General features: G+C 32.4%; 1 protein-coding gene across 1 annotated transcript in view; it reads left to right on the forward strand.

Moving 5' to 3' along the window:
- Nucleotides 1-27,816, forward strand: part of LOC142323145 (laminin subunit beta-1-like) — a 147,690-nt gene that overhangs the window by 58,220 nt on the left and 61,654 nt on the right. The window contains exons 12-15 of the mRNA XM_075362411.1: nucleotides 3,594-3,785; nucleotides 11,947-12,127; nucleotides 14,235-14,419; nucleotides 19,433-19,668. Coding sequence (XP_075218526.1) covers nucleotides 3,594-3,785; nucleotides 11,947-12,127; nucleotides 14,235-14,419; nucleotides 19,433-19,668 — 794 coding nt within the window. The remainder of the gene's footprint in view (nucleotides 1-3,593; nucleotides 3,786-11,946; nucleotides 12,128-14,234; nucleotides 14,420-19,432; nucleotides 19,669-27,816) is intronic.

A 27,816-nucleotide genomic window follows, 5' to 3' on the forward strand; every position in this document is an offset into this window, starting at 1 on the left:
TTTCAAATTTTTCCTTTACAGAATATGTTTTTCGTTTAGAATACATGTTAGGCAAATATGAATGAAAACAAACACTACAAAATCTAATAAATTAACCAACATAATAAAACTTAAAGATACTGATAAACACAGTAAAAGCAGCTTGGAATAAATCACAATACATAATAGCATTCAAATACTGCGTACTGTGCCTTGTACTGGCACCACAATGATGGTCTTATCGCTGTTACAGGAAATGAGTCATGTGCAGTACATCATAAGAATTTCTCTTATTACTGTATTAGAATCATAGTTTAGTTTTATTGAATCATATTTTTGAGAATTCCAAGGCTTTAAAATTGGTCTTGACTAATTGAAATGTATTGTATTAGAAGCATATTGTTGATGATTTCGTAGGATTTATGGTGGGTTTTACACTGATATCAAATACAGTAGTAGGGAGACTAGCATTTCTTCATCCTATTTTATTTTTTCAGATATTCAGATATTTTTTGGGGACAGATTATAATCCGTGTTATATCTGTATCCACTTATATCGAGCTGTGTTATAGCGGGGCTGTACTGTATTACTAATTCATTTTTCTTTAATAAATATCTGTAAACAATTTAATATTCACACTATTATAGTTACTGCTATTTTGTTTTTAATTTAGTTTTTTTTTCAAGTCTTTGTAAAGTCTGTATACTTCCTTTTTCATCGTTTTTTGTTGTATATAACATCCCCTTTCATTATTCATATTTCTTCTTCCTTCTATGTAGGTTTTTTCATTATGTCTTCTAAGAAAAGATTGAATCTTGGATATCATAAATTGCTGCTAAGCATTGCCGGGTTTCACAAAAACAAGAAATCAAAGGAAAGAGATGAATGCCTGGAGGTTGAACGAGCATATAAATGCAAACGTTTCTCACATTTATGAGAATAACAAATGTGTCGTAGGTCCAGGGGGTGGAACCCCCTGGCTAGACAGTCAGGCAAGCGAAGCGAGCCCTGACCTCTGATACTATAAAAATAATAATAATTACCATGAAATAATATGCAGTTATGTAAAGTTAATTAAATAAAATAGTTAATCATTACAGAATAAAATAACAGTTTTTAAGGTGGTAAATATGTAAAACAAATTGTTAGGGATGTAGGATGTAGAGGGTATAGTGAAATGAAACGACTAGCACTAGATAGGGAATCTTGGAGAGCTGCAGCATCAAACCAGTCAAATGTCTGAAGGAAAAAAAAAAAAAAGGTGGTAATTGATAAATATTAAAGTATATATCAAAATAAACAAATATGTAGAAAATTCTGGTTTTTTTAATCTATTTAAAAACTCATCAGTAGATTAATTTTGTGTCTGTAAAATGAAATCGTTTAATTTAATTTTAAATAAATTTGTAAACAATTATTTGATTAAAAATAGTAACTAAAGCTTACCACTTTTTCCTTTCTCGTAGGTATGTTCTGTGTAATTCAAAAGTAGATGTCACATGGCTTAATACAAGTAAATATTACTAATTTTTAGAAATATAAGTACTTATCAGCGCCAAAAAAGATCTGACTTCCCAATTTTTGTGTTCTAGAAACTAATTCTTACTTTTTGTAGTAGTCCCAAAATATAATGATGCTATATCTTAAACAGATTTATTTATAAGTATAGTGAATATTTAATAATGATGAAAAGCTTAGTGGTTGACATCTCAAAGCTAAGCAATATGATTTGATCTTGTTTGAGATAAAATCAATTTAATTTTCCATGAAAATTTATTGACTAATTAGACAACGAAAAATTTTACATCATGGGTATTTAAAAATACAATTAATATAACCCACATGATTAGCAGTAGAAATGTTTAATCATGTTAAGTAACATCTTCTGATGTTATGATATAATCTATGAAGAGAGTAGTAATGAATGGGTTATTCCTTTGTACATCTTGTGTTTAACATTTGAAAATGAAAGCCTAAATTTTTTATGGATTCTCATATTAAAAAATGAAATTTCCATCATTTTTTTACAGTTAAAGACTTATATATGACAGCTCTAAGTTGCTGTATAATTTCACAATTACTAAGTTGTTCCGTTAATAAAAAGTGTAGAACTAAATCTATAGCTTTACTGAGATCAAAAAAAAGAAAATAGGAAAGGATACTTTTTTATCTTTGTTATTAAATTAACTTTTAAAAGTTGAAGTACCTTTAGAGGAGGAAATTAATAATTCAGGGTGCAGCAGAAACAATGGCCCATTTTAAATTGTGTGCTATTGTTGGTCATGGCTTCCTACAGAGATGAAATTTATGTCATTATGTAGTGCAATTCAAAGCATTTTGAATTGCACTACTGACCTTGGCAGTCAGTATGAAGCAAACATCGATGTGTTGAATGAACATCAAGTGTTTGTTGAAACTTTTTTCAGTAAAATTATGAAATCAACCGGAATGGACAAGTTCCATCAAAGGCAATATCCGTTGAAGGCAATATTACAAGGTGAATCAGGCAGTTCAGAACTACAGAATCTGCTTGAAACAAGAAGCCACCTAGTAGGACACGTACAGTTTGCATCCTGGATGACATTGCAACAGTAAGAGCTGCTTTAGAGCAAAGTCCAACACGATCAGTTCATCAACATTTGCAAGCCCTTAACATAACGGCCTGAAGAAGTGTGTGATAGATGTTGCTTTTGGATATTAAATTCCATCCATACAAGATACAAGTGGTGCAAGAATTATTATCCAGAGATCTAGAGGCATATTGAAATTTCTGCACACAGCTTCTAGAGGTGACAAACAGAATCTGATTTTCTCAGGACAAGGCTCATTTTCATTTATCTGGTTATGTAAACAAACAGAACTGTAGGAACTGGGTGCCTTGTAATCCTTATCGACTTCATGATCCTTATTGACCACTTCATAGTTACTGCAAAAGTTACTGTGTGATGTGGAGTGTATTCTCAGGGTATTATTGGTCCCTAATTTTTTTAGAATGATGCAGGGGCAACACTGTCACAGTCACAGCAGATTGTTATGATGTTATGTTGCAACAGTTCGTAACACTGCAAATGTGCATTAAGAATATCAATATGGTATTGTGTGGTTCCAACCGGACAGTTCAACCTCTTGCAAGCAAGAACATACATGACTACCTTATGAAGAATGTTTCCAGAGCTTGTTATTTCCTGGTTTGGTCTTGTTGACTGGCCACTGTGTTCGTCCAATTTATCGGTGTGTGATTTTATTCTGTGGGGATTCCTGAAACCCAAAATGTATGCTAACAGGCTACCAAATATTCAGGAATTGAAAAACAACATTTGCACTGAAATTGAGTATATAACAAGAGACATTGTGCATAAGGTTATGGCGAGTTTGCATGCTCATGCCGAAGATTGCATTCCCAACAATAGTAGTCATTTGAAAGACATTATTTACAAAAATGGACATGTGTAAGAAATGGTATGAAGTATTCTTTCAAACAGTGTACACTAATCATATGTAGTTTTAATTCTTCATGCTTAAATGTAATGTTTAAAATGGGTCACTGTTTCTACTGCATCGTTATAATGAGATGAATGTTAACTCATTGTAATTAACAATATTTTTATTTCAGAATGTGAGTGTAATCCTGAAGGATCAGCAACTCTCCAGTGTCACCAACAGAATGGTACTTGTATATGTATGTTAGGAATTGGAGGACCAAAATGTGATATATGTGCGCGAGGCTTTCTCGGAAATGCTCCTCAGTGCAGTCCTTGTGGTGAATGTTTCGACAACTGGGATGCAGTTCTAACGGCACTTGGTGGTAAAAAATGTTATATGTTAATCATTTTATGAAATATATAAATGAAATAAAAGTTGAACAAATGTTAATGCTGTTCAAGATAGCTTAGATTATCATAACCCCATATTATGTTTAATGTGCCATAAATAACTTATGAAATGATTTTTTTTTTGTATCTACTGTTTAAATTTAGTTGTTATAACAGTTTCATTAACTGAATATTAAGTTAGCATGTTATCTACATTTCTTACGAGTCATATGTGTATGTGTATGGTGTAAGAATTTTCTGTTACTGATACTTATAGATTAAGTTAAACTACCAATAATTAAACAAAGGAGTTTAAGAGTATATATTTAATGATAAAAAAAATGAGAATACTACAGCTGTCTTCACTTAATTTTTATTATTTAATAAAAAAGCAATTAGTGCTTCAGGAGGATGATGAAAGGTTGTCAGTGTTGGAGGATATTAAACAGTTTTTTAGATGTAAGTTTATTTATTTAACATAAATATTTTAAGTGTGGCTACTTCATATGTTCTTTCTTCCACATTAATACCAATTTTTTTTTGAGTTAATTTTATTGTATACAGCATGTTTATAACTTTTGATAAAATATTGAAATTATGATTTTGATTCTCTTTTTCTTATTATTTCTTCTTTAAATTAATAAATAACAATTATCTATTTGTTATTTTCCTATAGTTGTTTATTCTTAGAAATTGCCAAAACAGTTTTCCACTGTGATTCATGGATTTAACTCTTCAGATATTTTGTAGCATGATTCTATTTATGGAAAGTTTAATTGCATGACAGCATATCTGCAATTATAATTCAGGCTATATATATATATATTTTTTTTTTCTTTTTTTCTTTCTTTGCTATAGTCAATACTTATAAGACCCATATTCCTCTGTATCAATATGTTGTATTTTTATAATCAAAAACTAACTTGAACAACCCAAGTACAGAATTAGAAAGTAAATGAAATACATCTTATTTTTTTTTATTCCAAAAGCACTTTAGCGTGATCCTGCATCATCAGTTGTGTATAAGATATATTTATATAAAATTACATATCAATCATAATTTTTTTTTTTAAGATTAAAATATGAAAATTACAATCATATATACAAAAACATATGAAGTCAATTAAATAAAATAATTACATACATTTAAATACGACATCAGTTAAGAATTAAAAATTGAAATTAACTTTAACAATAAAATAATTAGAAGATTTATACCATGTAACCTGGCCAGCCAATGTTAATTACTGAGTGGATTTGAATTAAATTATTTATATACATTATGATTATATCTATTTTTATCTAAAAATGTGCTGCCATCTGTTGCCGCTTTTATAAGAGTTTCATCTACATATTCTGTCTGAAAGTTGACCAAGTTGTTAATTGTTTTGTATTTATATATATAAAACTTCTACAAAATTTCCGAACTTTAACTATTACTATTTAAATTATATTTCTTGATTTCCAAATTAAGATTTCTAAATTAAATTATATTTACTATTTCCAAATTTGTCTGAATATCAGATACTGTACGTTTGTTAATAAGGTGTCAGCAAAATTAGATATACCCAGTTTTATCATTTTTGTAATTTCTAATGTGTTCTAAAAATCTAGTTTTAAAGGACGTATTAGTTTTACCTATATATATATAGGTACAACTAATGTATATGTATATATATATATATATATATATATGCACACATGGTTAATAGAGCAATTAACTACATGCAATATAATAAAAATAAAAGTAAATTAAACATAGAAATAGATATTATAAAACAAATTGCTAAACATAATGGTTATAATGTCCTCACTCCACAACAAAACTCCACTGCCATTATTGGATCAAATAATGGCAATTCTGAATTTTTAAGTTTTTATTTCTTTTTTGTTTATGTTGATGTAATTATTGAATTATGTACCAACTGATGACACAGGATCACGCGAAAGTAGACTGTTGGTATTAGTTTTTTTATTTTTTAGGTTTTCTGTTACTGTGTTTGGTGGTTGTTTTATGAATTTAATTAGCACAGTAGTCAATATGTTGATGGATTGTTTGAATTTTCAATAAATTAAGTTCATATAATGAGGCATAGGTCTTTAGAAGTTTACTCTGTTTTTTTTTTTTTAGGTCTTCTGGGATTGACTATTTATAGTTATCATTTAAAAAGCAAGGTTTCTTAAATGACGTTTTTTATAAAAATGTAGGGAAGCAAATTTTAATTTCTTTTAGATCATTTTTGTAAATTCTGATTCTTTTATTAGGAAATTTCTACTCTAATTTTTTGTAACTAATTACTGTATCTGTTTTTTATTCCACTAAATATGTTCTGAGTATCTTTTTAGTTTTACTGAAATACATTTATTTATTTTTTTGCTTTCGTCTGTTTATTAAGTGTGATACCCATTAAACATTAGAATAATACGTCTAGTAAGTATAATAGACCTCTTTTTAATTTTCCAATTATCTAGATTCGGCCTTTACAAAGGTCAGTCCATGTAATAGGTGTTCCGCTGTACAGTTGAAAGAAATACAGAATGAGCAAAGTTGAAACCACAGGTTTTAACTTTTGTAAAAAAAAAATTGCATAAGGAACATATTAACAAAGAAATCTCTTTATCTATATATTATTTGATAGTTACAATCTGTGTGAAAGTAGAGATCAGTATTTTTGTAAAAAGAGAAAGTTGCCTATTTATAACAGATTTTTTTTTATTAATAGCTTTAAGAAATAGCTTAGTAGTATTACATAACCTGCTGAATTGCCAAGTCCTTTAGCATCATAATACTTGCTTATACTAGCTACTTGTGATTTGTTAATGTTACTTTATTGAATACTGGCTCCAACTCATGTTCCTTCCAAATCAGTGGGTTTTTCAAACAAATCTCTTTATTCATTGTTAATTTACAGGTTAGTGGATTATTTCAACTTAAAGTTCATAGAAAATTTAGTTACTGATTGTTACATGGCAACTTTCAGTGGCCAGGTGTCCCTTAATGCTTCGAGTATTTTCTGGAAAAGGTTCTTGCCCCTATCATGTGACTCCTCATGAGTTTGGCGTAGGATTTCACGTTGTGCCTGGCAGCCCCCTGTGCTTTTTATTCCACCATATCCATGACCGTCACAAGCATTCAATGTTTTAAGTATGAGGACGGCTGTGAGGATCAACACAATGATACTGATTACACAAGCCTGTAAAATTTTGATTGTGGAATGTTTTTTTTAACTTTTGATAATTGATTCCTGTATATTTTTTAACGCTGAATCTGAAAATAACCTACATTTTTTCCATCCCATCAGGAGTTTTTGCAAATTGCAAATTTCAAAATTTGTAAAAAGTTGAAAAATGTGAAAATGTGATACTGTAAACTAGACATAGTTTAATATAATATATTCACTTTTATGGCTTATACAATGCATTCTTATAGCTAAACAGTTGAGTAGTCTGAAGAGGTTGACGTGAAAGTGATGAGACTGTGGAAGAGTTTGGCCAACAGGTTGTGACAAGACTTAACAAGATGTAACAAGTTAATTGGCAGCTATCTATGCCAATCTTGCACTGAGCAACTACTGTCAGTGCTATTTCAACCATCAGTGTGTGTGTGTAAATTGAGTTTTTTTCTGTCTTCCATGATTAAAAACGTTTTTGTCAGTGGAAAATGTATTTTCAGGCCATAAAGTAAACTTTCTGTTTTCAAAGTGGCTTCAAGAGGCTGCAAAAATTCTGCAGATTCTTTCTGTTACATTTTTGGTGGGTTAGTGGTGGAAATAACAAAAAATAAATATAATAAGTTTCGTTTGACAAGTGTACCTCACATATTTCGGAGTGAAAATAGAATATCAAGACAAAACTTGTGTTGAAGGATTTATATGGTGGTCAAAGGGTGAAAAAGAAGCATTCAGATTTGGAGTTCCAGTGATGTGGCGAGAGCCGTGAAATCACACCAATGATTGTTAATTTTGTTTGACTGGTGTTCATGGTTTCAATTTGAAGAGTAAAAAAAGAATTGTCTGTCCAAATATGCTATCCACTTTATACCTGGTTCCTCATGGTCCAGACGTACCAGTGCCAATTTCACCAGGAAATTTACCTGAAATAGATGGTTCCACAAGTGATTTAAATGAAAATAACATCAAGGATTATGAACCCAGAGATAGCTGTGCACCAGAGCTTTATTCACAACCTGAACTAAATGATTTGATTCGAGACTTACATCTGATCAAAGAAAATTCAGAATTGCTTGGTTCGAGGCTTAAAGAGAAGAACCTGCTAGCAGGTTACACTTTATTTTCCTGGTTCAGGTACAAAGAAAAGGATTTTCTTCCATATTTTTTGGAAGAAGGCAAATTAGTCTTCTGCACTGATGTACGTGGACTTTTGACTCGATTTAACATTCTGTACAAAAGTATCGATTGGAGACTATTCATAGATTTGTCCAAAATAAGCTTCAAAATTGTCCTTTTTCACAATGGGAATACGTACTTGTCAGTACCTATCAGACATTCTGTCCATTTAAAAGAGTGTTATGATAATTTGGAATTTGTTCTTAATAAAATTGAATATGACAATCACAAGTGGATTACATGCAGCGATCTCAAAATAATATCAATGCTCCTAGGACAGCAAGGAGGCAATATAAAGTTTCCTTGTTGGGATAGCAGAGACAGAAAAATCATTGGATAAGGAAAATTTGGCCAAAAAGACCTTCATAAGAACCTGGGACCAAAAATGTGCTCCAAAAAGCTCTCATAGATCTGAATAAAGTTCTCCTTCCAGGTCTGCATATCAGCTTAGGCTTGATGAAGTGATTTGTCAAAGCCTTACCAAAAGAAGGTAAATGTTTTAAATACATGTGTGACAAATTTCCAGTCTTATCAACCGCCAAACTAAAAAAGCTAACTTTGCTGGTTCTGACATTAGAAAACTTCTCAAAGATGGTGATTTTGAGAAACAAATTGAAGTTCCAGAAAAAAAAGCCTGGGGATCCTGTAAAGATTTAGTAACCAAGTTTCTGGGCAATAAGAAGGATCCGAACTTCAAGTAAATCGTTGAGAACATGTTGTAGAAGCATAAAAATTTTGGCTGTTCCATGAGCTTGAAGGTTCACTTCCTGAGTTCATGTGTACTATTTTCCTGAAAATCTGGGTGCCATTAGTGAAGAGATAGGGTGAGAGATTTCATCAGGACATGAAAGAAATGGAAAGGAGTTATCAAGGAAAATGTACTTCTACGGTGATGGCAGACTATTGCTGGATGTTACACCGAGATGAATTGTATTGAAAACGTAGAAGGAAAAACACGAAGCAAAGGATAAGCTGTCCAAAGAAACTTCGACACACAAAATAAAATTGTAAATATTTTACATACTTCGTGATTAATGGTGGGGAAAAGGAGGAGTGGTTTCCAAAAGCATGACATACCTCATAAAAATGAATTAATTAAAAAAATAGAAATAAATAAATTTAAAAGTGCACTATAATAGAAATTAAGTTTATTTTGTGGCAATTTTCATTCGAAATTAAGGGGTCAGTGACACCCCCCGCCCACCTCTTCAGACATTTAGCTGTAAGAATGTGTAGTACAGGGTGATTCAAAGAAACGGGAAATTTTGAAAGTTGTGTTGGTAGCCATGAATGATTGGTACCACTTGATAAGTCGTGCCAGCCTCTCTAACCTAACCTACCATTTAGTTGTCATGGATCCTTGGAGTGGTGCGCAACGTGCATTTGCTATCAAAGCGTTTTACAAAAACAATGACAGTGTGGAGGGAGCGTGTAGAGAATTTCGCCGTCATTTTAATCTGGGACGGCACGACTGTGTTCGATCAGCACATGCAATTAAAACATGGATATCTAATTTTGAGGAAACTGGTTCGGCAATGAAAAAGAAATCTCCAGGCCGTGAGCGAACCGTCCGTACACCACAGAATGTTCAAGCTTTACAAGATGCTGTCACATGAAGTCCACATCGGTCAATCCGTCGTCTCTCAGCATCTTTACAATTGCATAGTTCAAGTTTTCGAAGAATGTTAGTGAAGGACTTGCAATACATCCATACAAGTGGCAGATCGTCCAGGAACTGAAACCGAACGATGCAGTTGTGCGAGCACAATTCTGTAATGTAATGCTTCAGAAGATAAATGATAACGAAGAGTTTGTTCACGAACTGTGGATGTCAGACGAAGCACATTTCCACCTCAGTGGATTTGTTAACAAGCAAAATTTCAGATACTGGGCACAAGAAAATCCTACGCAGCTACACCAGCGTCGGTTGCACAGCCAGAAAGTGACCACAGCCAGAAGTGCGGTGTGGTATGTCATCTTACGGTGTTATAGGCCCTTATTGTTTTTAGGATGACAACGGTCTTGCGATTACAGTGACGTCGGCTCGTTACGTAGCCGTGCTTGAAACCTTTGTTGTGGAACAACAAGAGAGATTTCCACCGATTCTTAACACAGCCTGGTTTCAACAAGACGGAGCAACATCACATACTGCACGAATATCCTGTACGCCGATTGTTTGGACAACGTGTCATTTCACGAAATGGTGACATTAGATGGCCTCCCAGATCGCCTGATCTCTCAGCTTGCGATTACTTTTTGTGGGGTCACCTTAAAAGCAAAGTGTTCCACAGTAGATCTGCTACAACGGAAGAACTGAAGGCAAAGATCCGAGAAGCAATTGCGGAAATTCCAGTTGAGATGTTACGTCAAACCATGAACAATTTAACGAAGAGACTTCGTGAGTGTTTACGTAGAAGAGGAGGTCACCTGCAAGATGTCATCTTTAAAAAATAAACTAAAATGTATGTATCCTAAAATGGTAACATTTGTACAATTACATGAAATAAAATTCATTTTCTAAAAAAAATTTTTTATTAACGTTGTTTAATTTAAAGAATTTCCTGTTTCTTTGAATCATTCTATATAAGCCAAAAAAGTGAATATGTTTTTATTATAAAAAAAAAGTTTTATATCTATTTTATTGTATCACATTTTCACAATTTTCCAACTTATTACAAATTTTGAAATTTTCAATTTGCAATAAATCCTAACATGATGGAAAAAAATGAAGGTTATTTTCGAATTCAGTGCTAAGAAACGCATAAGACTCAATTATCATTAACTAAAAAACACAGCTATTACAGGCTTATGTTATTCATGATATAATGGCAGAACCATTCTGCTTCCACTGGTTTGGTACTCTTGCCAGGAAAATGAGTATGATATGCTCCTGTCATTAACATTGTCTTTGATAAAATTCAGCAGGGTTTGAATCAATCTGACAACAACTTTCATGATGAAACGCTGACTGTTATCATTACAGTTGTCCCCAAAAGCCCATTGTTGTGGGTTAATTCAACGAGCATGATTTTTGCACCTGAAGAACATTTCTTATCAATTTTGATTACAATACCATTTCCCCCAATTTTACCTTGCCTTGTTCTGTTCAATATAGTCAACTCACATTTTTAATAAAATTATTCCAATCGACTTCTGTATTTGGATCCATTCCCAATTCACAGTGATACCAGCAGCACTTGATAGTTCAAATGACCAACTGTATAGAAAACATAAGGCGGTCATGAAGCTGAGCTTCAAATTTTTCAGTTATGAACTGACACACACTTTGACTTCTGATCAGTAAGTATGTCTGTTGCAGTGCCACACAACAGTTTTGTAATGACGCATTCCATGTCCATTGCAACATGTCCCGGTTCCGGCAGAATGCCAAGCAATTGCAGGAATTCAATGCAATCATGTTCATTAATCAGTGAATTTCAAACATTCATGTTAAAATTGGTAGCAAAATTAAACTGCTGTCACAATAAACACACACAGATACAGAGTTGAATTTACATTACTTTGATAAGGAGGAAACTTACTCTCATCTTATCCTTTCTGTTAGAGGCATTTAATCAAATAGTATTCCTATGTTATTAGAAATAAATTGAGTATTAAAACAAATAATCAGCAACACCGGTATTCAATAAAAGTACCATCTTAAGTATGCTGTCATAAATTTGTGAAAATAAACTAATAAATAACGTGTGCTTTATTTTGTTACAACATAATTATAATTATAGTTTGAAAATGATACACAAATCTTATTACACTCTACAGTTGTGCTTTTTTCTTTTTTTTTCATTAGAGGAGACTAAACGAGTTATAAATGCAGCAAAAGAGATAAAGAGAACTGGTGCGACTGGTGCCTACACACAGGAATTTGAAACAATGGAGAAAAAATTAGAAGAAGTGAAACTGTTATTACAAAATACAGCAAAGAGTTCAGTTGATTTAGGTGTATTAGAAAACATTGTTGATACTTTTAGGTAAATTAATGTGCAACACAACTATGGGGAAAGTAAAAGAATTAAGGGGAATTTTCTTTTCTTGTCCAAGTAGACAGCAGCAGTGTTGCAACTTAGTATCAGAGCATTATTCTGTGTTCAGAGCTATGGTTTAGTATTTAGCTCTCTTTGTGATTTTTAAGTGGTTTAGATTAAGTGCTCAATTGCCTAATAACATATAAGAAAAAATTTCTGTAATTATCTGCGCTGAGAAATTCTCAGAAATTTTTTGCTAATAAAATGATAAAATAATTGCTTTGTACAGAAGTCATGATTGTAAAAAGAAGATTTTTACTAAGGATATGTATAACTATTTGATAGCTAATAAACTTATAAAAAATCATATATTATTAAGTGATTTCAATATTGATATAAACAAAAATATTTGAATGTTGAATTTCTTAATAACTATTATGAATTAGGATTTAAACCTTATAAAAGTACTCAAATCGTTAGTAATTTTGATGAATCACACATAGGCAATTCTTTTATTAAAAGTTCTTTTAATTTAATTTAAAATCTACTCAGATTACTGATAATTATCCCTTTTTTTTTAAATATTAATACTGAAATAATATCTGAATCTTTTAATGACTTTTCCCTTATATTAATTTCAAAAAAATTTTATTTAACTGAAAATGTATCTTGGGAAAATGTATTTTGTAGGTAATGTAAATAATAATTTTTTTTGTATTTGTATACCTGACTGCATACCTGGCTTGGCATCTCTGCAGATTACTGTTAACACACCGTCTCTGTGTTACTATGTAACCGGATATTAAATAAATAAATTGATTTAAAACAAATAAAATAATGGATTTTATTCACATAAATAGTGAGATCTATGTAATAAGTGTGATCTTGTGATCAGATGTTGCATAAAGTTTGACTCCGTTGCTACACACTCTTACAATTCATCATATATTGTCATTTGTGTGTTTTTGTTGAGGTCAGTCAAAACTTTTGGCACCAACTTTGCACATACTTTTCACATGCCCAATTTATTCATCACAACTTCATGAGTTTGCATTTTCAGCAAGTTTAGCTCATCTGTGATTAATCACACACTCTTATATCAATCACTGTTCAAAAGGTTGTGTACATGATCCACATTTTTGTTAATTTTGGTTGTGGACAGTCGACTCTTCTGATTTTCATCCTGCACATCCTCTCTCCTTCTCTTTTAGGGTCTTATGCCAATTAAAAACCTGTATTCTTTGTAGGTACTTGTTTCCGAAGACTGTCTGCAACATGTCAAAAGTCTTCATTCCTGATCTTTCAAGTTTCACACAAGATTTTATGGCGTACTGTTGCTCGATTGAATGCTACATTTATTCTCATGACATGTCACTTGTAGCTCCACTAGATTCACAATCCACTTGCACCCACTGCTCGGAGCTAACTGCAGTTAATTACAATGTGTTGCTAAGTTACCCCACTACAAATTTTCTGACCCCTCGTGCCTGCAAGATGCACTAGAGCCATCTGTTTACTTTCAGGAAAAACCCTTGTAAAACAGCTCGACCTGTTTCCCCACGCATGTGACATAATATACATCCTTTTACTAAATTGTGTGAACTTAAAAGAAGACTGAGTAAACATAAATAGTGTGTTTGCTTGTTTTCTGTATATATATAAACTCATCATTATGTACAATATGAAAGTTTTTTCGAATTAATCGAGAAAATGTTTTCACTTTTTACTTACTATCTTTGTATATGCCTCATCACATATGATAAAAAACTTTTTATTTTATTTTGATTAACCTGTTTTCAGCTAAAAAAACCCTACAAATGTTTTGCTTACACTATCATCAGACTTTTATAGAACGTTATAACCTTTTTGAATGAAAACTGCAGGAAAACCATATGTGTAGCTAGTTATTTAAATTTATTGAATTCCTTTTGAAAAAACTGCACCCAGGCCTGTAAATGGCACATTTTATTACATAAGCTGGCTCTTTAGGATTAATATTTACATTTTTATGATATAGGTATTTTTAGACAGTTATGCTGATTAATCTAAACTCTTACCTATATGCAACTGTTAGAAAAATGTGTTTGCCTAATTAATTTTTTTTTTATTTCAGGGCCAACTTAACAGAATTAACTGATAAACTTAATCATGTTAATAAACTTGTTGATAATACTGCACAAAGAATATATTTTTCAAATATTGCATTAAATACGCTTAGAAATAAAACAAATTTTCTGGAGGAAACAGCAAGAAACCTTAAAGACAATGCTACCCGGCTTCAAGAAAGCAACGTAGAAGGTTGTATACGTTATTAGATTTGTCCTGATATCTGTATTCAATTCATTTATTTATTTAGGCCAATATATAAAATGATTTATAATCAGTGTAAACACCCACATTACTGCAAAGACCCAAAAGGTCTGTTCACAGGCCTGAAAACACAAAAATACAAAAAACATTTTATGTCAATCTTTTATATTTACTATTATTACTACTACTACTACTACTACTACTACTACTACTACTTGCTTAAAATTACAATTTTTTTTGTTAACCATTGTCATTCTCTGTCACATCAATTAAAATAGTGTATTTCCAGAAAGTTTATTGTAATATTTATATATCATTACGAGCTTAATTATTGTTTCTTTCTTTGTTTAACCATAGAGCTCATTAAAAATTTGGTGGTCGGTGAGTTTGCAAGCCTTTCAGAAGCAGATAGCTGTATGAACTTACAGCTTTACATTGCTGCTGTTTAAAATCTGTAATGACAACTGGCCAATTGTGAGAATTTTTCCAGCCAGTTTATGCGCATTCATTATGATATGCCTGCTAAAGTTTAGCAAATTTACAAAATGTAAATATCTTTTATTAGCAGAATATGTAGTAAATTACATTATGAAACTGGTTAGTTCAATACGTAGAAGTATGGAAATGTAAGTGACCTATTACTGCAAATTACTATGCTAAAAACAAGTATAACAAGTAAGGATGGAACAGCTTTATAATTAACCAAGCTTTATTTGGACTAGTTTATCTATCTAGGATTTTATTTACTAGATTGTCCAGGTTTTTATAGACAACTTTGAGATAATGTAGAAGGTGTAGCTTCTGCATTATGCCTAAATATAATGAATATATATATTTTAAAACTGGTTGTTACAAATAATTGAATTATAAAGATGTATAAAAAATAGTCAAATGAGTTTTGTTGTTAAAATGTATTTATGTTATGAATGATATGCCATAATATGTAAATATACATGTAACATATTTGTTATTAATCAATAATAAGTAAATAGAAAAGCTGTTCATTTTATAATATATTATACGCTAATATTAACACACTTGGTGGAGAATGTTTGATATTTCAGTTTTCTGTCCCTCAATATCTGTTCAAAAAGCTCTCCAACTTATTTTTCTTCAACTGTGGTTAATTTTTCTGTACATATTGTTGAGTCTTGTTTACTCTGAAGTTCTCCTCTTCCTTGGCACAACTAAGACATTACCAATTTTTAATGCAGTCCTGAAATAAATTTTTCGGGATCACATTGATCTTTTTTTATCTCTTCTATTATCAATCTCCTTTAGATAGATATTTCAATTTTAAAAATAAAAATAGTCTGTGAAGGATTACATTTGTTTTGTGTTTTGTATAGAAATAATGAATTGATAGTGAAGTATATGGTAGTGCATTGTCAGGTGAGAGGAAATAAGTTGTCTTTTCATAGTCATCACTTTTCTTCTTTATTTTTCATAAATATGTCACATCACTTTCAGGTAATACTGTTTATTGACAATTTGTCAATTTATGATCGACAACCTTCTTTCTTTTTTTTGTTTAGCCTCTGGTAATTACCATTCAGATAATACTTCAGAGGATGAATGAGGATGATACGTATGATCGTAAATGAAGTGTAGTCTTGTACAGTTTCAGTTCGACCATTCCTGAGATGTATGGTTAATTGAAACCCAACCACCAAAGAACACCAGTATCTATGATCTACTATTCAAATCCATATAAAAATAATTGACTTTACAGGACTTGAATTCTGGAACTCTTGACTTCCAAATCAGCTGATTTGGGAAGACGTTTTTACCACTAGACCAACCCGGTGGGTTGTGATGGACAACCTTTTAAGCATCAACAAAAACCATCAACATGACTTTGACATTTGATTGTACTTATGACCTTTGTTTAGCTTTAGTAGAAATTTTCCAATCCATTGTGATAAGTGGATTTTGGTCTCGGCAACATACCCGTAGACCCATGTTTTGTAACTAGTTTATTACATCAAGAGAATTTCTGTTTTGCTCTCATTTGTGCAAGCTAGTTGTTCCTGACATTCTGTGTTATTTCTTCCTGCTCCTTTGTCATTGACCATAGATGAACTAGCTGCAATACAATGGATTCCAATTTTGTTGTCAGGATATCATGAACATTCTGGACAAAGATCTTACAATAAGTAGAGCTAAATATTGATTTTCAACCTTATTGTATCATTTGATGCATATCTATAAAATGTTTTACAAGTTTGAAACAAGATTTAATTTTTTGATTAGCATGACAACAAAAGAAAACAATTTCTCTCTTTCTTTTTTTATTATAAAGTTGATGGATCTCGGATCACTGAGAAAATGTTAGATTTAGACTTCAAGAATTGTGAAAAAAAATGGCAGTACAGATTTATTTACAAATGTAAATAGTCTAATATGGCTCAAAAAAGTTTTAACAAGGTCATAGCTATGCAGCACTGTCAACAATATTCTGGTACAGCAGTCCGTTATGTGCTAAACGGCAGATTTAGGACTTTTTAAAGAGATTTACGGAAAACAAAATATATTGCTTCATTTATTAGTATTAGTTGTTTTTGCCTGCACATTTCAAATATAGTGGACTTTCTATAAATTTTAGATATAAGGCATTGACGATAGAAAGTAAAGAGACTTTCTGTAAAATGTATGCCTAACAAGCTTTAGATAAAAGTGATCTACGACACTAAAACGTTCAGTAGCAAGCAGCTGATCGCTTTGTAAAATTATTCTATCATGAATCCCTTTAAATCTTTAGTAAAACAATTTGAAATATTTGTGACCAATGATTACACCGGGTTTTTAAAATCCCCATAATCCATGTGAAAGTCTATTAATCCCTCTTTAGTTTTTAAGGGAGTTACTTTGTAATTTTTATTACTTAAGGTTTATATGATTTAAAGTTTGATTTAAGTATCTTTTGTCAAAAATTTTCATATGTTTTAAACATTTTTCTGGACATTTTTCAATTTTTTGCAGTTTTACTCTAAATACTGTGTAATTAGTTAATTAATTAATCAAAAATACTGTGGGGTATTTGAAATAAAAAAATTGTCAAGGACAAAGGTGGGAAAGGTATCCATCCCTTTGCCAACTGTTTAATTATATGGGTTTAAATCAATACTCATTTTACTTTGGAAACCAATTAACTAATTTACTAAGTGAAAAAAAATCATCCCCTCTCAAGGTCATATATATGAAAAAGACCAGTAGTCTAGTAAGGTATACTGCTATGAAATATAAAAAGTGCCCTTTCTCATATTATGAGTTATTTTCACAATTTTTAAATTCAAGGGAAATAATGCACCAATTTTTAAACACTATCAGTCTTGTTTCATTTTAAAAACTACTTTATTTTTGTTTGGAATTCTAATTATTTGTGTCTTGGATATAATTGCAAATTTAAAATATTTTACCTCATAAAGAAAGCCTGTCTAATTCTGCAATCAGTTTTGTATATGTATACCAGTTTTGTATATGTATACCAAGTATTATGAACTTTTCTCTGAAAAAATAGAAATATATATATATATAAATTACTTTATTTGCTCCTGCCTTTTTTTTTTTTTAAATTTGGGCAAAGGATGCAGCCATCTTACAGTAGACTAATAATGCAAAACATCATAATATGATGTATCTACATAAACAATTTGTATCTGTTTTGTTGAATTTTTAACACAGAAGAACAAAACACTGTTCATAAGAACTGTTAACAATTTTTGAACTGCAGCATCTACAGCTCTGTTCAGAGGTGCTTGCTATAGCAAATATTATATTATCATTCTTTTTGCTCTATCTGTAACTTCTTTTTTTCAAATCATCTAGTATTCCCCTTTGATTTTGTCTCATTGTATCAGTAAAATAGTTCTTATTGGTGTATAAATGTTTAAGCTAATAGTAGTAAAAACATTATCTTCAGTTATATAATCACTCTTTTCAATAAACACATAGTCGTTTTATGACAACAGTAAAACCTGTATCTTACTTTTTATTCAGTTTTTATCACTTTCAAATTTTACTCCTTTCTAACAAAATAATCTCAAACGATACTTTGACACTGTATCACATAAAACTCTCAATTTGATCCCCCATGTCTTTGGGTTTGTTGGACATGTGTTAAATCAGTTGTGTATGGCTTTTTGTTTTTATAAGACTTTCATCAACTGATTGCTACTGATGAGCAGAATGATTTGCAATACAATAATCAATTGAGGGTTGAAATCTTTGACATGGGTTGTAATTACTTTGACCAATATTAGGCAATTTTTCATAGTCTACCATTTGAAAAAATGTTTAAATCATTTCAAATTTTCTACAAGGAAACATATTTTGTAACCAGGGAAGGCTTTGTGTCATTTTTCCTCCAGTAATCTTTTAAGCTTGGTTTTACATTCAGTTCCTTGTTGAGAATTACAGTAATAATGGCTACAATTTCATTGTAAGTACAGTAATCCAAGAATGTAAACAGTTATTTAGAGATATGTTATTGACTAAAAGGAACCTCTTCGACTAATTTTGACTTTGAAGGAATGTCTTTCTCTGACATGACTACTGAACAGGCACAAATGCCAAGGTGGCTACAGTATCCATCTCCTCTACATCTCCACCATCAGTTTTTTCCACACCAGTCCACTCATGATTTTATGTGAGCTATAAAGACAAAAGTCTGTTTTACATTTGACTGACCCTCTTATTAATGTACTCATGATAAACTACTGTATTATATACTATTGTAATCTTGAAAATCTCTAGAGAAAACAATGTAATTCTTTTCTTTCAAATGTTTGCTGTTTATACCATATTTATAATATATTAATATATCAATTTACAACAGATGACTAAGTTGGTTTTAGTTGAGTCAACATTTTATGATTATCTGTAATTCTCTGTAATTCACATATTCATAAGTGAATGACCAATCACTTTAAAAACTCAAATTATTTCCTAAGACTATATAATTTAGTTTGTTTTGCCAATAATTTATTTCTTAATTTTTAGGAGCATTGAATTTAACTCGTGAAGCTCTAAAAAATTCATTAGCAGTACAGGGCATTGGTACAGAAATTCAGAATATATGTGTTGATGCTGAACGACAGCGTAAAAGAACAGACAATCTTGTGAGTAAGAATTCAAAATCATTCTTAGAAGGTCAGCAAATGAATGAAGACAATCTGAAGGTGCTTGATAATGAAATAACTAAATTTGAACAGGAGATTCCTACATTGAACCAAGAGGTATATTTAACATTACTATATCATCCGATAAATATTTTGATTTGGAAGTTAACTATTTTAGAATGAAACATTAAAAATTATTTTCCCATCAAACCTTACAAAGTAGTAGCATCTACAAAATTGTATACACTGGAGCGTAAAATTTTGAAAAAATTTGTTAATTTATTGTTATTGTTACAGAAACATAAGTATAACATTCAAATATTATTGGTGAATAACCAGACGTATCATTCAATTGATCTCCGTGACAAAATTAAACTGATGAATATTGTGTTGGGATTGCATAGAAGATTGTATGAAAGAATGTCTGAAGCATGAGTCTGTAACTCAGAACTCAATTTTTGTTAAAGACTATCGTTTTAATAAATTTGAAAGTTACTTTATATTCACAGAACAAATTAATTTAGAATGTTATGCAATTCAATTCCCTAATTTAAAATTGATAATGGTAATTTATAGATCTGCTGTTTCTTTCAAAACCTTTTTATATAACTGGTGGAAACTTTTTTTAAAATTCCTAATAACTTAATATCATAGAGAGTGGTGAATTTAATGGTTAACTTTCTAGACAATTCTACTGTTGTTACAAATGAACTATATTAACTCAATTTGAATTAGCAGGACTAAGTATTTCAATCTCCCAGCCAGCTAGAATTACAAGGATGTTTATCACCTCCATACAGAATATTATTACAAATTCACTAAACATAACACTGGTCAACATAAAATTTGGAACTGAAAAGGGAGTATTTGCTCTGTATAGTATTTTATATGCTGAATCTGATTATGTATTCCAAAACAACCCATCATGTAACATTCTTAAGTTACAGCCCCTTAAATTTATTTGTTCCATCATTCGTGGAACAAACAATACAAATACGTTAGTATATCTGTACGTTTGCTTATTCACATCTGAATTTATATTGTAATGTGTGCTCTAGACCTATATTTGATACATAACAGTCAAATGTTGTCATTTCATGTCAAGCCAGACACGTAGAGATATGTTAGTGAGTCAGGCAATGAGCAATTCAATGTGATGAAATTTTCTTCAGTTTGAGTTTAGCTCTTCGTATGATTTGCAGTGTTCTTTAGTTGTGGTAGTGGTTTTATCATATTATAAAGATCATTTCATAAGTGATGCCATTTTTATCACAGAACAACTTTTGGTACTATTTTATTGAACATCAAGATTTGTTAAGTTGTGTGTGTATGTGTGTTTCATGCTGTGTTTTATTGTACTCCATGGTGAAACACTTTTATGAAGTATTTTAAGTAATTAAAGTTTAATTATGTTTATAATTAAGTAACTATTTTTGTAATATTTAAGTTTACTTTCATTCATAAAAACATTTTGAATTTTACAATGAATCAGGCTTGTAAACATTCCCCGAATATTTTTTGTTACATTTGTATAATTAAAACATTATTTTCACTGTCCCTTGGGAGACCAAGATAAATCCTGAGCTCCACATGTAGCATGTATCAAGTGCTACGTTAAACTAACCCAGTGGTTAAAAGGAAAAAAAGAGCATTTGCTTTTTGGCATACCTATGATTTGGTGAAAGCCTACTGACTGCTATTTTTTTCTTAACAAATGTTACTAGTTTCAATTCAAATAATAAAAGCAGTATTGCATACCTGAAAGTTCGTTCAGCTATGAGTGAACATTTTGTGGTGTTCATTTATTGATTCCAATTGCTCTAACTTCTAGGAAAGAAATTTCTAATTCCCCAGAAAGCTCAACCGATGAATCTCCAACTTCAATAGATATTAAATACATTCCAGAAGAATGAAATACTGAACCTGACCTCATCAAACAAGTAGAACTGAGTGACCTGATTTGGGACATGTATTTGTCGAAACGACATATATAATCCCTAGGTTCACATCTTAAAATGTAATTTATTAAACAAGGAAACTAAAATTTCAGTATATAGAAATTGAAACAAAATTTACTGAAATACTTTAGAAGAGATGGTTTAATTTCATCCTGCCATGATGTTAGGGGGCTAATGTCTGAATAATAACAAATAACATCATATACATCTGAAATTCATGATTGGCGTTTATTTATAGACTCATCAAAAAGAAGCTTAAAGGCAGTATTTTTGCATAACTCGAATAAGTTTTCTTCTATACTGGTACCACATGCTGTAAGAATGAAAGAAACATGTGAAAGTATGTCAAACATTTTAAAAGGTTTTAATATCATAAACACTAATGACAAATCATTGCTGACCTGAAAGTGATAAGGGCTTCTCAGTCTTCAGAGTGGCTTTACAAAATATATGTGTTTCTTGGAAAGTCAGGCTACAGATAACACTACGCAGTTAAAGACCGGCCAGAAAGAAATCACCCCAGGTAAAGAAAATGTCAATATTTCCCTTGTCGAAGCAGATCGTATTATTTTCCACCTCTATGCATAAAGTTAAGCCTGATGAAGAATTTTGTAAAAGTATTAGATAAAGCTGGGAATGACTTTAAATATTTAGCTGTGGATTTTTCATGATTAAGGTGAAGCCAAATTAAAAGGGGATATTCATTGGGCCACAAATAAGAAAATTAATTCCTGAAAACAAATTTGACAGCAAACTGAATCCTAAAGAACCAGCAACATGAAAGTCATTCAAAGATGTTGTTACTGACTTTCTTGGAAACAAATAAGCTGAAAACCATGATCGGCTTATAAATGAACTCTTAGTGAACTACAAAAATTTAGACTGCAGAATGTCATTGAAAATTCATTTTTTACAGTCTCTTTTGAACTTTTTCCCTTTAAACTTGAGTGATATCAGCAATGAATATGAAGAAAGATTCCACCAAGATATGTTGCAAATGGAACACCATTATTAAGGCAGATGGGATGAATCTATGATGAGTCATTACTGCCGGAAGATAAAAGAGAAAAATTCACCAAACACAAAAGGAAAATAAGAAAAAAAATTAAGATAAATGTAAACTTCTACTACATGAAGGTAGGAATTTTCATTGTAATTATTATTATTATTTTTATATTCTGTTATTTTTAAGTTTCCCATTATTTTAAATGGTCATAACTAAAAATCTGAGGGTGATGAAGAAAAACTGATTTCATCTTAAGATTCAGCAAAAAAAAAAAACATTTAAACATGCAAGGTATCATAATTGATATTGATAATAAATGATTGTCCCACATTGACCACTATTGTCATGTTGCTTTAATGCCCACATAAATGTTGAATTTTGCAACTCCATGCAAGCAGTTCGATGTATCTGCAAATGTATTACCAAAGGTTCAGATCAAGCAACTTTTTCAGTTGAAAACCAAAGAGATGAATTGAATCAGTACATTAATCGTAAACATATATGTACATCTGAGGCCGATTCACAATCTTTTGACTTTCCAGTACATTTATGTTATCCCCTTTTGTTTACTTAGCGATTCACTTAGAAAACTATCAATGTATTTATTTCACAAAACAAAATCTCGAGTCCTTGAAAGTTCTCAGAAGACCACACTTATTGCTTTTTTTGTCAGTCTGATGACTTCACTATGACTGTTATATCCTGAAATTCCTAGATACTATACCTGTAATAATAAGTTTTCCCCTGCTTCCTGCAACTGGATCTGCATTAAAGCATTACACAGCTCCAGGAAGTGCCTCTGCCTCTAATCGCAATGGTGAACACCCAGGTTCGGCTGTACCATCCCCAGCCACACCACCCCCACAATCGGGTCTCGGTAACCTCCAACACCTCTAACAGGGGTAACCCCAAAGGGAACCCCTGCCAGGACTCAGTCTTTTATGCTCAAGAGTCCCCGACCTTCATTGCTGCCACCCACGCGTGTAAACATGGACAAACAACAACTCCACCTTGGGCTGTCTCTCACCCTCTCACTTCCCTTTCTTTTTCTTTTAGTATCCCCGACACGAAGGTTGCTAATCGTGTGGAAATTCTCAGCACTTGCTAGCATGGTCTCAATGATGGACTCCACGTTGATCATTCCTCTATTCGCGACACACCCTCTATTTGCCACCGCACCTTCCACCTTGAGCACTGGAACACAGCATGCTCAGTTGTGTCGGGATCTCCACAATACAGGCAGTTAGGATCCTCCTCCCTCCTCCTGCCACACAGGTATGTCCTGAAGACCACATGCCCTGTCAAGACTGTGTGAGCCAGAAGTTGGTCTTCCCAAATCCCCTTTTGATCCACACCTCAATTCGGGGTATCAGCCAATGTATCCACCTGCCCTTGGTGGACACATCCCATCTGTGTTATCACTCTCGCATCATAGCAGCCTGAGCTTCCTCTCTGGATTCACCATGATATCTTAGAGAATAGGCAATTGGCATAACCCCGTCTGGATAATGTAGCTTCAGAGCCCCATTGTACACCGTGTTCCACAGCAGGGTACCCAAGACTGAGCCCTGGGGGATCCCACATGCGAAATGAAACCACAGCTCCATATCTCTGAGTTTGTAGATCAGTTTCCTTTCATCGAGATAACATTGCAAAATTCTCTTCAGGTAACCGTCTTTGCCCCATTCCCCAGCATCTGGAAAATCAATTCCCAGCTGAAGGAGTTGAAAGCATTTCTGACATCTAGGAGGACTACCACTGGTCCTCCAGGTGCCCCCAGCCACGTTATCCACTATCCGCACGACCTCCCTGCTCTGAAGCCCTATTGCCCTTCATGTAGTCCTCCTTTGGCCTGTATCGCTTCCTTTAAATGGCTCTCTATCATTCACTTGAGTAACTTACAAGTATTATTAATTAGGCATAAAGGCTGAAATGATACCACCCCCCACAATATCAGACTTCTTTATCAAAAGTAGTCTCGCCCGTTTCCAGGATATGTCTATGGTTCAGTATGATATTCAACATTCTGACGGTCTCTACTGGTGCCACCTCCACCAATGTACACACTATTTCCACTGGGATCCCATCCAGGCTCGGACTCTTATGTAACTTCATCCTCTTGCTGGCCAGGATGAATTTGTCTGTTCGAAAGGGCGGGACGACCTCTACCTCAATCTCCTCTCTCGAGGGTTCCTCACAGTGCAGAAAAAGCACCCTCACTGCTGTCCTGACTTGTCCTTTTGTTAATGCCGGCAGAGATTGGCAAAGTTTTTCTACTGCTAGCCAATAACCCCTATTCCATGGGTTGTTATCGATGTCACAGCATAGCTCATTCCAGGAATGTTTCTTCGCCTGTTTAATTGCGGCTATCAGAGCAGCTTGGGATGCTATATATTCTGAGTGGGCACATTCCACTTGTGCAGGATCGTTTCTGTGATTAGTCATTTGATTTGCTCTCTTCTTGGCCAATGCTTGCCTCTGCAGCTGCCCAATCTCCTCAGTCTACCAGTATATGCGCTGCTTTTGAGACCTGCTAAAGATTACTACTACAGTTGTTCTACACTCATCTTACACAATGCCTACAAATTCTTCAGGTGTTCTCACCTCTAATCTTTGTCGTATGCCCTGTGCAAACATCATATATCCCCACTTGTAAGTATCCAGTTTCACCTGAAGTTCTATTCTCTGTTGCGCCTCGGTGTCAAACTGTATCATCAGATGATCTGACAGGCTCTCCTCCTCAGGACCTCTCAATTACATTAATCTTCTATGTTGTCCTCATTAGTGAACGCCAAGTCGAGCACTGAGCATGACTCCCATCACACAAACGTGTCGTCTTCACCGTTGAGACATCAACCCCAAAGCGCTCGCCTGTTCACTTAAATAGCATCCTTGTAGTGTAGTAACAGTGCCAGCAAGATCAGGAGACTTAGTATTAAAGGCTCCCATGACAAGAACTCTTCTACCTCTATTCCTGTTCACTTCCCGGCTAAGATCTTCTAGGAAATTGATGAAGTCTTCAATGTTTGTGTTGGGCAAGTGGTAGCAACTATACACCACCATCTTGCCCAGAAATAATAACAAGTTTAGTAGAAGAAAGCGCAGAACTAACATCAAATGATTTCCTGGAATCAAAAAGGATGCTGCCTTGGGTAGAGTATATACAATTCATTCAAACCATAGTGCATATGTTACTGCATAATGTTAAAGGACTGCATCTTTTGATTACTTGAAAACTGTTGATAGTGTGCTACACCAAAAATATAAAGCTGCTTGTGCTGCACTTGGCTTATTGGAAAATGAAAATCACTGGGAAGACATACTTGCTAATGCTTCTATCTGTCAGTCTTCTCCTAAATTGGAGAGAATTTTATTTATTTGTTTCCAGAAAGTTATTTACATTATTTGCAATTATATTATTTCTTGTCATCCTGCCCAGCCGAACATATTGTGGGAAATCTTCCAAAAAGATTTTTGTAAAGTTATTTATATAAATCCGACATCAAATTAATAACGTTGAAATTATAATTTCATATGAAATATTGAATACAGGTCTCAATGAGATTGAAAATATTGTTGTTACATTAAATGAAAAATATTTATGCGATTTTGGTTTACCAACACCAACACGTGATAATCAAGAAGCTATTAATGCTTATGATGCAATGTTAAGACTATCTTTCAACATCAATGAACAAAAAAAATTTGTAAGTACAAATCTTCCTAAATTAGTACCAGATTGTTAGACATTTGATGATATAAGTGACAGTGTTTTTAGCTACAATCCAAAGATTTTTTCTTAGATGCTCCTGGAGGCACAGGGAAAATTTTCTTAATCAATCTGAATCTTGCTAAAGTTCACTCAGTTAAATGTTGCGTTGGTGTAGCATCATCAGGAATAGCTACTACACTTATAAATGGTGGGAGAACTGCACATTCCACTTTTAAGTTACCCTTCAATGTTGCATATGTACAGGAATCTGTTTGTTCTATTCGTAAAAATGGTCCACTTAAACATATTTTGCAAGATGCTAAACTTATAGTATGGGATGAATGCACAATGAGTCATTCAGCTCATATTAAAGCCATTGATTGAACCCTTTGAGATATTGGATCGTGTGGTAAATTAATGGGTGCTATGACTTTCCTGTTTGCTAGAGACTTTTGGCAAACATTGCCTGTCATCACGAGAAGAACTAGGACTAATGTTGTTCAGGATGCCTTAAATCATCACCCTTATGGAAATTTGTTCTCATTGTTAACTTAAGAACTAATATGAGAGTTCGTCTTGGGGGTGGCGATGCTAACTTTTCCTTTCAACTACTAAATATTGAAATGGGACCCTTCCTCACAATGATGGTTACATTTCTGTTGATGAAAACATTGGTACCATTGTGCATACAATGGATGATCTCATTTTATTGAATAATCTGATTGGTGTGTTTTTATTTGTTATACCGGTGTACAAGTTTTATTACAGAGATAATTTTGTTGACCTGTATAATTTTTTATCCTTTTATGCAGATTATACCTTACAAATCACAGCTGTTAAATTACAATAGCATCATTTATTAATGAAAACATGCAATGTGACAGTGATTAATTTTAATTTTATTAAAGGGTGATTAATATAGATTCAGTTAGAAATTTGAGAACATTATTTTCAGAAACAACTTAAGAAAATAACAAAATTAGCATTGATGAGAAACAAGTTTATTAATGCTTTTCAGAAAGCCTATAAAAAACCAGTTTATCATCATAAAAAGAAAAATGCACGGATTACTTAAGGAACTGTAAAATCTAGCTCTACACTAAGAAATCTCCTTGAAGTATCTATATATAATTTTTTTGATAATGTCCAAAATTGTTTGAAAAATTACAAACGATTCTATGCTAACTCTATTTGTAATAGTTTAAATTATATTACTATGATTTAATATGTAATTCAGACAATAAATCCAAAAGCCATGTGGACAGTTATCAAAAGTGAAAGAGAATTTGAAATTAAAGCAGGTCAGATAACTTCACCAAAAAGACAAAAGGGCACAACTTGTGTTATCTCATCCCCTACTCAAAAAGCAAAGGAATTTAATGATTTATTTTCCAGTATTTCAAACAAATCTATTCACCTTGAATTGTTAATGAATTGGTATTTTTATTTCCTATTGATATCCAGAAAGTTAAAACTTGTATTTTCAGTAAAAAAAGTAAACATCCACTGGGTAACAATGAAATTCCTTCCTGTATTTTTTAAATTGTCATAGATGCTATTATTGTCCCTCTTACATAATTAATTAATGA

Source organism: Lycorma delicatula, chromosome 4 (assembly GCF_047948215.1).
Source record: "Lycorma delicatula isolate Av1 chromosome 4, ASM4794821v1, whole genome shotgun sequence".
Taxonomy (NCBI): Eukaryota; Metazoa; Arthropoda; class Insecta; order Hemiptera; family Fulgoridae; genus Lycorma; species Lycorma delicatula.